Genomic DNA, 13,117 nt, shown 5'->3' on the forward strand with positions numbered 1-13,117 from the left:
AAATCAAAACCTGGACTAGATAAATCGTTGGAAGAAAAAGTTTTTGCCCCACCACCTGAACAATTAAAAGAAACAAAGGTTCGGCGATATGTCTTTTATAATGACAAAAGACAAGCCGAGGCAAAAGTTTAAGGTCCAATTAAAAAAAAAAAAAATTACAAAGGCACCACTTCTAATTTAAGGTCCATTTGGACGTCATGACATCAAGAAAAGGCTCAGATTGTCTGCGTTTAGAAGACGAGCGACAGTGGGAATCTATATATAGAAGCCTGCCGCGTGCCGTTTGCGGGGGCCCAGCGGCGAAGCAGCCGGGCTCCCAGAACTATATATATATATATATATATATATATATATATATATATATATATATATATATATATATATATATATATATATATATATATATATATATATATATATATATATATATATATATATATATATATATATATATATATATATATATATATATATATTTTTCTCTTCAGTTTTTTTTAACCAAATAACTACCTTTAACACATTATAGAAAACTAACTAAATTTATTTTCTAAAATAACCCTTATTTTTTTGCTTCTTAAGGATTCTATTTCGAGCTTCCTCTCTTCTCATATAATCTTCTATTTCTTCTTGAGTTTTGAGTTTCCTTCGGGGAATCACTTCAAAAGCTTTCGTCCAATCCTTGTGGTACTTTAATTCAAGTAGTATCGACATAATATGATTTAAAGCTAGAGCTTTTGAACCACAGCCCCATCTGAAAGCAAAAATGGGATTACCAAAGAATATAAACACCCAAAAAAGAAATTATCTAAAGGGAAAGAACTGTATAGAAGTAATTGTTTGGGTGGTTAGACACAGAATAAGAAATTTAGCTTTGGCGATTTAGCATGAGTTTATCATTAATAATCAAATTAAGCTAAGACCAAGATTATTTTTAATTATTAAGTTAATGAATTTCTAGTTTAATTTAGTTTAAATTAAACTAAATTAAGTCTATTTAAAGTAAACATTTAGTTTAAATATTTGATATTTAACTTAGTTAAGTTTAAATAATTTTAATTTCATTATTAATATAAGTTAATGTGAAAAATAAAAGGTGTAACTTTGGCGTTTTAGCACGAGTTTAATATTAATAATTAAATTAAGTCCAACGTTAAGCAAATATTAAGATTAATCTTAATTAATTTTTAATTTAGTCAAATTAAATTAAAATTAAATTTATTCAAAGCTAAAATTCAGTTTAAATAGTTCGTATTTCATTTAATTAACATTAATTAATTTTAACTTCCTTATTAATTTTAACTAAATATTAATACAAGAATTGGGTTTAATATTAATATTTACTTAATGTTAAGTTCTAGCCGAGTGGTTAGCACGCTAAACTTGAAATCCTTTGTCAGTAGTAGTAACCTAGGTGCTGATCCAAGGGGGGATTGCATAGAGCGACTAAACACGTTATATTTTGGAACTATAAAGCGACCAAACACGCTATATTGTGGAACAAGATATTCAGGGACAAGATGCTATAATGCAACCAGACAAGTTAAAAGACCTAAAGCCGAACTGGCCAGCCATGACATAAAAAATATAAATACGACAATATGGCCAGTAAATGAAAACGAAGAAAAAAAAAAAACGAATATTTCGCCCGTATCAAACAAGTCATCTTCAGCGTAGACAAAAAAAAATAAACTAAAACTAAAAAATGTATATAAAACTAAAATAGACTCACCTAAAAATATAATATAGGCTACAATTGCTTAAAATTTACAATTTGGAGCTACCTTCGTGAAACCACCTCACAAAAGTAACTGGATTAAATCTTTTAAAATACCAAATGACCAAGGAATAAGTTATTGCGACATAATTCTATGTAAAGCTTTTGTTCCTGCTATTCGCTTAGGTTTATTGTTTGAACTAACCCCTGGGACATTTTGCAAAACTTTATTTTTATTTTTAAATATGGGTTCCTTTTTTAAAGAACTATCATAAATAGGATCAATATTTATATTCCCAGTATCTCTATTAAATGACAAACCTGCAAAATATGTTTTTTAATTTCTAATGCTTCAAGAGCCCATTGCGTGAAAGCTTTCTCATTGGAAACGGCTATTGCCCCCTCTAACTGCACAAAATGGTCCGAATTAAAAATATATGTTCTGCTAAGGCTGAAGTGAAACTGTCTGGAGGTTTTGTAAATTTTACAGCATGATCTATTGAACTCCAGTGCTCAATAAATCTTTCTGTAAGTTGCTGGTGTGTTCGACCAATGTAAAATTTCCCGCAAGAGCAAGGGATGCTGTAAACTCCTTGATAAAATATTACGTGTTATATCTTTTCCAGGATTTAGAAAATTAATCAATGGTCTGATCGATTTAAAACAAGTTGAAATATGTTTGAGTAAAGTTCGTTGGATTTTTTCCCCAAGAATTGATTTGTAAGGCAATGGAATGTTTCTATTGGAGATTGTAGTGTCCAAAAGTTTGAGAACCTTCGTTTATATTGCCTTTTTCATGCTTAATCTGCCTTTTCTTACCCACTATGGTATTGAAAATGAAAAAAAGCTTTGCATAAAATTATGTCACAATATCTTATTCCTTGGTCATTTGGTATTTTAAAAGATTTAATCCAGTTACTTTTGTGAGGTGGTTTCACGAAGGTAGCTCCAAATTGTAAATTTGAAGCAATTGTATATTATATTTTTAGGTGAGTCTGCTTTAGTTTTATGTACATTTTTTAGTTTTAGTTTATTTTTTTTTGGTCTACGCTGAAGACGCCTTGTTTGATACGGGAGAAAAATACTCGTTTGTTTTTTTCTTCGTTTTCATTTAGTGGCCATAGACCCGTTTGTCGTATTTATATTTTTTTCAACCAGACAGGTTTTCGGGACCAATCAGCGACAATGGATACGGAGGGTACACAATGAACGGTAACTCGATTATCATAGCTATTGTAACGTATTAATAACCGCGAATTGCACAAGAATATGTGTACAGTTAAACTAACTAATCAGATTTCCAATCTTAATATATCGGAAGTGCATATCATTTAGAGTTGATCCTAGCCTCTAGTCAAGACATGTTTGGTTAAGAATGCGTCGCGGGTAATTACAGAATCAAACAGTTCGTGGTAACGAACTGTAAGTAAGGAGCGACCCGGCTCAATGGTAACCGAAACTCTAGAAAACGGGTTTTTGATACAAATAGATATATCAAAAGAATCAGATTTCAATGCTGATTTCAAATATATAACTTTCATTAAGTGTAATGCTACCTATCAAAAGTTACGTGCCTGAGAAAATTTGACTGATTTTCAAAAAAAAAGAGAAAGACCCCCTAAAAGTTATAGAGCCTTAATGAAAATCACACCATCATATTCAGCGTATAAGAGAACCCTACTGTAGAGGTTTCAAGCTCTTATGTTAAAAAAGGTGGAATTTTCCATTTTATGCCAGAAGAAAGATCACGGATGCGTGTTTATTTGTTTGTTTGTTTTTTGTTTTTTTTCCCCTGGGGTGATCGTATCGAACCAGCGGTCCTAGAAAATCATGGGAGGGCTCATTGGAGCGGAAATTAAAAGTTCTCGTGCCCTTTTTAAGTGACCAAAAAAAATGGAGGGCAACTAGGCCCCCTCCCACGCTTATTTTTTTCCCAAAGTCACCCGATCAAAATTTTGAGATAGCCATTTTTGTTCAGCATGGTCGAAAATATGATAAATATGTCTTTTAGGATGACTTAATCCCCCGAAGTTCCCAGAGGGAGGGCTAAAAGTTATGAACTTTACCCAATGTTAACATATAGTATTGGTTATTGGGAAGTATACAGAAGTTTTCAGGAGGTTTTTTTTCAGGAGGTAGGGGGAGGGAAGGGTGGGTCGGTGGTTATGTTGGAGGATCTGTACATGAAGGAAGTTTTCATGGGGGAAGGGAAATTGCCATGAAGGGGGCGCCGGACTTGCAAGCATTATTTATTGGTTATTGGGAAGTATACAACCATTTTCAGGAAGGATTTTTTCTAGAGGGGGGGGGCTAGAGGAGGGGGTTACTCTGGAGAATATTTCCGTGGAGGATGTTTATTTGGGGTAAGGGACATGTCTATGAAGGGGGCGCCGGATTTCCAAGCATTATTTAAAAAATGATCAGAAATTAAATAAAAAAAACAAGTTTTTTCAACTGAAATGTAAGAAGGAATATTATAACTTAAAACGAACAGAAATTATAACGTATGTGAGGGGGTTCTCCTCCAAGTCAATACCTCGCTCTTTACGCTACAGTGTTTTTTAGTGCTTTCAAAAGAGCTATCTATTCTAATTAAACGGCCTTTGTGATTCAGGGGTTTGTGAATAAATTTTTTTTTTAACTTTTAACGTAAAGAGCGTGGTATTGATTAAGGGGAGAACCCCTTCATATACGTAATAACATATACGTAATAGAAAAAAAAATAAAAAAACAAGCGATACGGCTCAATAGTAATCGAAACTTTTAAAAACGGAATTTTGATGTCAATAAATGTATCAAATGAATGTGTTTATAATGCTGATCCTAAATATATAAATTTTATTAAGTTTAGTATTACTCATCAAAGGCTACGAGCCTGAGAAAATTTACTCGATTTTTTAAAGAGGGGGAAACATCCCCTACAAGTGAAAGAATTTTAATGAAAATCACACCGTCAGATTCAGCGTATCAGAAAACCCTATTACATAGGTTTCAAGCTCATATCTGCAAAAATCTGCAACTTTGTATTTTTTGCCAGAAGAAAAATATACGAATATAGAAGTTAGTTACGCAAGTTATTTTGTAAAGACATCCATTTAGCAAAAGAAAAGTAAAATTTTATGCAAATAAAAGCTGCATTAACTAAAAAACGATCAGAAATTAAATAAAAAAAACAAGTTTTTTTAACTGAAAGTAAGGAGCGACATTAAAACTTAAAACGAACAGAAATTATTCCGTATATGAAAGGGGATGTCCGCTCCTCAACGCCTCGCTCTTTACGCTAAAGTTTCACTCTGTCTCACAACTTTATTTTTTGAAACAATAAAAAACTGTAGCGTAAAGAGCGAGGCGTTGAGAAGGGGACAGCCCCTTTCATATACGGAATAATTTCTGTTCGTTTTAAGTTTTAATGTCGCTCCTTACTTTCAGTTTAAAAAACTTGTTTTTTTTATTTAATGATGAAAAGAATCGTACAGTCAGAAATGTTTTAACTTGTATCGTTACGACGAATATAGATATGAAGCCAAGATGGGGATAATGCGAACATTATATTTTTGGTTTCTATGAAAGTGGTAAAAAGGGTTCAATTTGCAAAAAGGTATTCAATTTGCATAACTCTGATCTGAACGTCCTTAATGAGGATATGAATAACAGGGTTGAAACGAAGATGAGAATAATACAAGAATTGTTTTAGTTGGTTAGAATGAAAGTGCTAAAAAGTGCTTACCAGTTAAGGTAAGTCCGAGAGAATGGTAAGTCTCATACAACTTGACATAAATGTTAGAATGAAATCATATGTATCAATCTATGGAAACGGTTATTGCTGACAAGGTGATCATGGGACTTGACTTAGTTTTACTTCTTGGCTGTGTTCTGTATAATCCAGAAAAACCAATCGAGCGGTGTTGCCAATATAAAATATGCTTTAGCATTGGAATATGCTAAAAAGTTGAAACTAATAAAGTTGTAGATACTAAGAAAAGAATTTTAATAAAGAAATTCAGAACAATCCTTAGAAATCCCCTAGTGAGATGATTATGGGTTTGAACCATCAAGGACCGCAAGCATCAATGACCCTAACCACCAAGGACCTCAACCTCCAAGGACCCCTATCCCCAACCTCCAAGGGGCCCCTCCCTCCAACTTTTTGGGTCCCCTCCCCCCCCCCCATTTTTTATACTTTTGATAAGTTTTTCTTTAACTTTTTTGTTTTTTTAACATGGTAATTTTTTTCAAACTTTTTTTACGTGTTTTAGAATGACATAAACCATACTTAAAACATAAAAAATTCACATTTAATATGTTCCAAATTCAAAATAAGAATGATATAGAAATGTTAGACGTGACTTTTACTATTACAAAAATTGTGTTTGTCATAGCACTTTTTTTCGACTGATTTTTTTTTGACTTATGAGATGAAATATGCTTGCGGCTGTACTTATCGTACTCTATGCTTGCTCATAGACACGACGCGGCTTTCCCAGTGGTACTCTATTGCAGGTTATCGACACTACCTAGTTTATTGCATGTATTAAATCAGTAATTTTCTCCCATTGGAGGGATATAAACCTGCATCATATTAAATAAAAGTGAAAATGAATTATTCGAGGAAAGTGGGTACACATGATAAAGTCATTGTTTTGTTGAATGCTGACAAAGGGATATATTTGGACTATGAAACAAGTAGTAGTGGAGATCTTGTTGGAAATGTATGCGTATGTTGTCATGACAGCTTCAATACAGCCGTCGAAAGATGAGTTATCATCGCTAGTAGGGTATTGTCAACCAAATAAATTCTATCGTTTTAACATTTATTTATTTACGTTTACGGTTCGAGTCCTGATTTTGCTGGTTATTTGGTTTGAACGAGGGTCGGTGCAATGACTCCGCAAGCTCAGCCAGAGTCGAGTAAAATCTGGGAAAGGCAAACAGGAAGGGTGTGCGAAAGCACAGGGTGGCTGGCCCCCAATCCCCCATTGCACATCCTGACTAAAGGGTCATGAAACGGAGATCAACACCACCGATAGGGTCTAAAAAGTCCAATGCCGTATTCTTTACCATTTTTATTATTACATTTATTAGTTACAAACTAATAGTTACTTAATCAAATCTGTGCTAGAAACAAACGATAATACATTCTATTGAAACAGGACAATACGTAAAAAGTTCTTCCATATTTTGAAGCATTTATATTTTTGATGACACATTGTTTTACGTTCTTTTTAATTTATTGGCCTGTTTTTTTTTTGTTTTTTTTGCTACTGCCGTTTTTATCCTTTTTTTCTTTCTTGTTGGTTTTTTTTCTTATCGTGACTCCGAAATGCGAATTTACTTCATCTGAGGACGTGATAGGCAATTTCTGAAATAATTCTTTGATTACTTAAATGCTATCTCTAATAACGAATTCTTCAACATAGATATTCATCCATAATCAGAGACAAAACCTTGAGATTACAGCGTAAGAACTTATAATTTCTTTTTGTTTTTACACACAACTATTGCTATTCACAATACTTGAAAAAGAGGACGGAGCCCCCTTCACATTGGTTCACACTCACACTTCGCACTTTTCCTCTTTTTGACTACCTACAAGTGAATATCTATGATGCCCCCCCCCCATTGGTGTTAACCTTTATGCAACAACAACTGAGGCTATTTTGTGTGCCTGCTTTGCAATGAAAGGGTAAAGGGTTTTCGAAACGGATTTTGGTAAACTTCAAAGGAGATTTTATCAAAAAATATAAAGCATATGGTCCCATTAAATTAGAGTTCTTTAATTAGGTTGGGTATGTCTGGTGAGGGGGAAACATTGAAAAAATTATAAAGCAGACAAATTTTAAGGAAAACACATAAAATTATGAAGTAATTAAAAATTTGCTTGGAGGGGATAAGGGGGGGGGAGGGTATGTGGGGTAGCACAGGTCCAAAAACTATAATTATCTTCGTGAACATCTGGTCCAAGTTAATACAGCTTATGTTTCGCATTCAAGGAATCCGTCGCATATATACATTTATTTTGAATTTGTCAAAACAAATCAGTCGCTTATTTAAATGGAAGATTTAGGCAACGAGGAACGCACTTATGGCAAGCGTTTTAACACCGAAACTGGTTCATTCTTTTTTCTACTAATAATTTTCATCTTTTTTCTCGAAAGAAGAAATTATTCATTTCCAATAGGGTCTTATAGAGCACAAACGTCTAGGTGTATTGGATGTAAAACCTTTTTAGCCCTTCCTTTAGCTCTTCTCCCGAAGTCAAAACTTTAGATTGACCTGGCTCTCGCCGACACTCTCTGAGAGCTTCAACTTGAATCCCCAAACCGATCCCGAGATATTGCACATATTCTATTTAGATAACCTGGAAATGTATAGTGCCTTTCAATTTAAATCTGTTCCTTCCCCAAGTCAAAATTCAAGGCCTTCCTGCCCCCCCCCCTCCCCAAGCGCTCATTGAAAGTTTCAACTAGGTTCTCCAATTATTATTATTATTATTTATTGAAAACCTGTCTTATTACAAAAAGGAAATGACAGAGCACTATAGAAAAAATGAAAAGAAAGCAAAAGATCACTATGCAACTATTACAATGTAACTAGTGTAGAAGGAGTTGGTTCCAAGCATATTTTAACAACAAAAATGATGGAGCACGACAGAAGGGCACTATACTTTCTAGGACGAAAGACAATTTGAAAACACAGAAATAATGAAGAAAGAACACAGGCACTTGTAACAAAAATGAATAAAATGAAGAAGAGGAGCTATGACAATGTATATAGATGTGGCTAGTGCAAAAGGAGTTGTTTCCAAGCGTGATTTGAAATGTTTTGGTTGTGCTTTTCTATGAGCTTAACAACAGCTATAATAGGATCTGCTATGTGAAGTCTATTGATGAGCTTTGAATTGCGTGTCCAAATTGGATATCTCAGTAAATATTTTGCGAAACGGAAGAAGGTTGAACGGATTTTCAATTTATCAAAATATGTAAGAACATTCCAGAAGGGTGCAGCATAGAGGATATGGGGGAGAGCAACAGTGTTGTATAAGGTTGACAGACAACGGCGATTAAAACAAAGCTTAGCAGAGACTATGGAAGCGTATGAAGCTGATATGCGGCGTTTGATGTGTTCTGTTAAAAGATGACGAGTGTGAGAAATTATATTTCCAATGGGAATGCCAAGATAAACGATTTGGTCGGACGGGCGAATTTTTATATTTCCAAATACAATTTCATCAGGAAGTGTTCCTTTCTTTAATAGGACTACGTCAGTTTTTTCAGCGTTGAATTCAAGACCAGATTTTAAATTTTCGGTTTGCAGTTTTTGAAAATATTTCAGTAATTTTGTCTAGAGTTCGGCTAAGGTTAAAAATGTCATCAGCATAAGTGACTAAGGAGATATTATAACCAGAAAGAACGCAGGACATCTGACACTGATATTGAGCCTCGAGGACGTAATTATTGAAATAAACAGGTGAGGCAATGGTATATTGCCTTGCCCCTTTCTTAACTGGCACAGTACTATCCTGTGGCTTTGCGATTTCATCTTTATCAAGGGGGATTTAAAGTCGGACTCTTAGCTTGGTATACATATCCCTTTGAGATCTGATGATAGCCAGACTTACTCCTCTTGCAGCAGCCCTTAAGAGCATAAGGGGGTGGATCAGGGAGTCAAAGGCGTGGTGAACATTGTGACTAGCCAAGGCGAGTGCACTACATGAGAGATAAGCATCAAGCAGTGCATTAGCAACAACCCCAAGGGCGTCTGCACAACCAATACTATGTTGAAAGCCAAATTGATGGGGAGGCGTGTAACATTTTTCTTCTAGCTCTTTTATGAACAGTAACTCATAAAGCTTGCACAGGGTGGTTGATAAAGTTATGGGTCTGAAAGATGTGCATTGACTGGAGGTTTTTCCTTTTTCGGAATAGGAGAAAGATCTCCGACACGGAATGTTGACGGAACCAAACATTGAATAAAAATCATTTGCAGTAATAAAGTGAGATGTTCTAAAAGCCCAGGACCACCACATTTGATATGTAGAGCGTGAATTCCATTTATGCCTCGTGATTGCTTTGGTTTATGGCGCATAATAGCATCAGCGAATGTTGAATGTCTGGTGGAGAAACTTCAGCCTCGTAAAAAAAAATATCGGCAGCGGAAAAGGAAGTTTTGGGGATCCTGGGACCGATAGACGACCAAAGGAAATGAGGATTATCTTTGACTTTTTGTGCTGTCTGTTCTGTGATTTGCTTACGGTGATTTTGAAGCTCCTTGGCAAACTTTTTCTTTGTTGCAATGCGGACGGAATTAACAAGACCGGACCGTGGTCAGTCGCATTCAATCCATTAATGCAGCCAAAACTTTTCTGAATCACGTGCTTGAGAGAGACTTTGATTTTGCTGCCACTTAGGAACAGTTCCTCTGTGCCAACGCTTCAATGGAACAGCACGAGATTCTGCATATTGTAAAGCGTGACATATCTCTGCACAATGAATATCAAGGAGGATACATTTTTCCTCAGCGGGCAGCACCGAGTGCTTGATCAGCAGAACAAAGGTTACCTTAATCTTGGAAAGGATTATAGAAACACTATTCCAATACAATTTAGTGTTGGTTGACGCCCAATTACGTACATACGACGGATTTTGTGTTTTTAGATGATTGGTAGGTATATGAGAGGTTTTACTTGGTGAAAGAGAAAAGGATACGGGCAGGTGATCAGATATTAATAATCAAAAAGAACTTTCGGTTGTGAGACATCTAAAAATAGAGAAGCGACAACATAGTCTATGTTGGATGTCAACGAGGAATTGCGAATGTATGTGAAATTTTTATCTTTGTCAACAACATTCAAATGATTATCAAATATTTCACAAACCAGAGAAAACGGGCAGATGGAGCAGTTAGGTTACAGTTAGAATCTCCAACTATTAGACATGCAGAACTACTAGAAATAATACTCAAAATACTTCTATATAACTTTTCAGAGGCAAGAGCAAAAAGGCACTCGGACGTATTATTATGGTAGTCAGTGGGCAAGTAAATATTATAAATAAACACATTATCAACTTTAACAGCAAGAAAGTAATCACTAGATTCTACAAGCACTAAACGTAGAGCGGAATTCACGTAAGTCGCAAGACCTCCCGGCGGTCCCGTTTGGATATATATATATCCAAAAGACTAATGCTTAACTCACTTAAAAGATGCTCTTGTATGCAAATCACGTCATGTTTTGACACGAGCTCATCAAGAACTGAAGACTTTTGAACGACCCCACCGTTAATGTTTAGAGTTAAGCACCTCATATTGACAATCCTAGTATTCTGTTCAATCATCGGAGCGTTTTTGTTTTCCAATTTGCTTTTCCATCTCAGGGCATTGGAATGACTAACATGTATGTTTTGTCGACTTACATGTTGCGCATCCAATTGGTTCCGTGCATGGGTTACTAGCATTCGACGTATGGCCTTGGACACCGCAATATGGACAAATCTGGGGAGCAGAGCACGCCAATGAAACGTGACCAAATTTTTGGCAATTATAGCACCGTTTTGGGAGGTACACAAATTCTTCAATCGAAAACTTTCAAAATCTAGTTTTGGTGGGCTTTTCATAGCCAGATCTAGCTGATAACGGGAGGAAAAGTACAACTTGTAGGTTCGACTAGCACCAAACCGCTCTGCCCTTTCGCAACCTGAAACAAAGGCTTTCACTGTGTCAGCATCATATGTGGTTGCGATGTTTTTGATCACACCCATAAAAACTGGGGATTTCACCTTAGCTTCTATACTTTGTGATTTCTGGTTGATAGAATAAGCAATGCTGTCTGCCTTCTCCTTTGTTTTAACAACAAGCCGCCATTCGGATCGGTTTCTTTTCAATTCAACATTATCGACCGATAAATCTTCTCCACACATGATCGTTAGAAATTGTTTTCGTTCTTCTGGCGTGTTAGTGGGGGGAGGCGGGTTCTTCAGAACTACGAAATAAGGTAATGGAGAATGTCAATCTGGGTCGGGATTAGGTTGGCTTCCGATACTTACAGAATTGCCGGGCGGCCATGGGAGAGGAACTTGGTTATAACGCTCGAGAAAACCCGAGAACTGCCGTCGCATTTCATTCACCGACGATATAACACATGCACCTACTTCTGCTCCACTGGCCGGTACCTCTTGGGGATCAAATATAACCAACTTGGGGAATTTTATTCTTTCTTTAGCGCATGGTGCAGGAGGCTTAGCAATATCTACTAAATTATCCTCATCTTGCACGCATTTCGTAAATCGATCACCAGTTTTGGCCTCCTTGGTTAACAGTTCTTTTGCCTTTAAAATCGAGTCTCTATCAAAATATTCCACAGCTCGTTTTAAAAACACTTCCTTCTTTATTCCGAAAGCCATTGATCGCGATATATAGTTCAACACGGCATTTAGCATTATACTCTCTCCCATGCTTGAAACCGGTTTAGCCCCAATAAACAAGGGAAGTGGCAGCCCCCGTTCAACCTGATCCCCGCAATTTAAGGGAGACTCTCCCGGCAGGTACAACGGCACTTGCCACGGGTTTACTGCCCCTCTTCTGCTTGTCAATTAGGGTTACATAAAAAACAGCCTGGCACACTATATATATATAATGTTTAGAAATTAGGTCAGTAGAGCAATAGACACAAATGAAGGTTACAAATATGTCAGGATTATACGTCACTAATCCCTATTCCAAAATTTTTATTTTGTTCACTACAACTTACTGAATTATTAATGTCCATATAATATCCAATAGTGATGTTGACACTTTGAATGCAAGTTAAAGACTTTGAATGCAATATACTCTCGAATGTTGCTATAACGTATTTGGAAGACTCGGGTGCACACCACGCCTTTTAATTTATCCACGTACGTGTTGTATCAAATACGTATCATTAGGAACTTGGATATCTTGGCCTACCATACAATCACTATGAGTTCCAAGCTGATCGAGAAACCAAACATGCCCCCCCCCTCTTTCTGCTAAAGCGTACCTGGGAACAATGCACAATTACCTTTAGGGCTACATGGTCATGTCAACCATTATACTATACTAATTGGACCTTTTCACAATTCTGAAAAAAGGTCATCGATTCCCTGGAGGGAATCGGATGGAGGTGGATCGGAGCGAAATTTTGATTCGATTCCCTGGAGGATTACGAGGATTTCTGGGGTGCAAAAAACAAAGTGGGCTGGTTGCATCCAATGCCTTTTGGCCCTTAAAAAGGGCAATAGATCTTCAGATTTAAAGAAAAGTGTGTCTTTGTCTTGTGGATGATTCGGTCTGGTGTCACTTGAGCAACCACCCATCCTTACCCTTGCAATTAAACAGTTCGTGGTAACGAGCTGTAAGTAAGTAGCAACTTGTTTCAATAGTAAT

The 13,117-nt window shown here is 36.0% G+C and overlaps 1 protein-coding gene across 6 annotated transcripts in view; it reads right to left on the reverse strand.

Moving 5' to 3' along the window:
- Nucleotides 1–531: 531 nt before the first annotated feature.
- rswl (tRNA methyltransferase roswell) overlaps nt 532–13,117 on the reverse strand; it is a 56,486-nt gene continuing 43,900 nt past the window's right edge. For all 6 annotated transcript variants that reach the window (XM_089101440.1, XM_089101439.1, XM_089101438.1 and 3 more), the window contains exon 3: nt 532–751. In XM_089101440.1, the coding sequence (XP_088957566.1) occupies nt 541–751 (211 nt within the window). In that variant the 3' untranslated portion in view covers nt 532–540. The remainder of the gene's footprint in view (nt 752–13,117) is intronic.

This window comes from Artemia sp. Qi Xiang Cuo, chromosome 15, assembly GCF_049724085.1.
Source record: "Artemia sp. Qi Xiang Cuo chromosome 15, ASM4972408v1, whole genome shotgun sequence".
NCBI lineage: Eukaryota > Metazoa > Arthropoda > Branchiopoda > Anostraca > Artemiidae > Artemia > Artemia sp. Qi Xiang Cuo.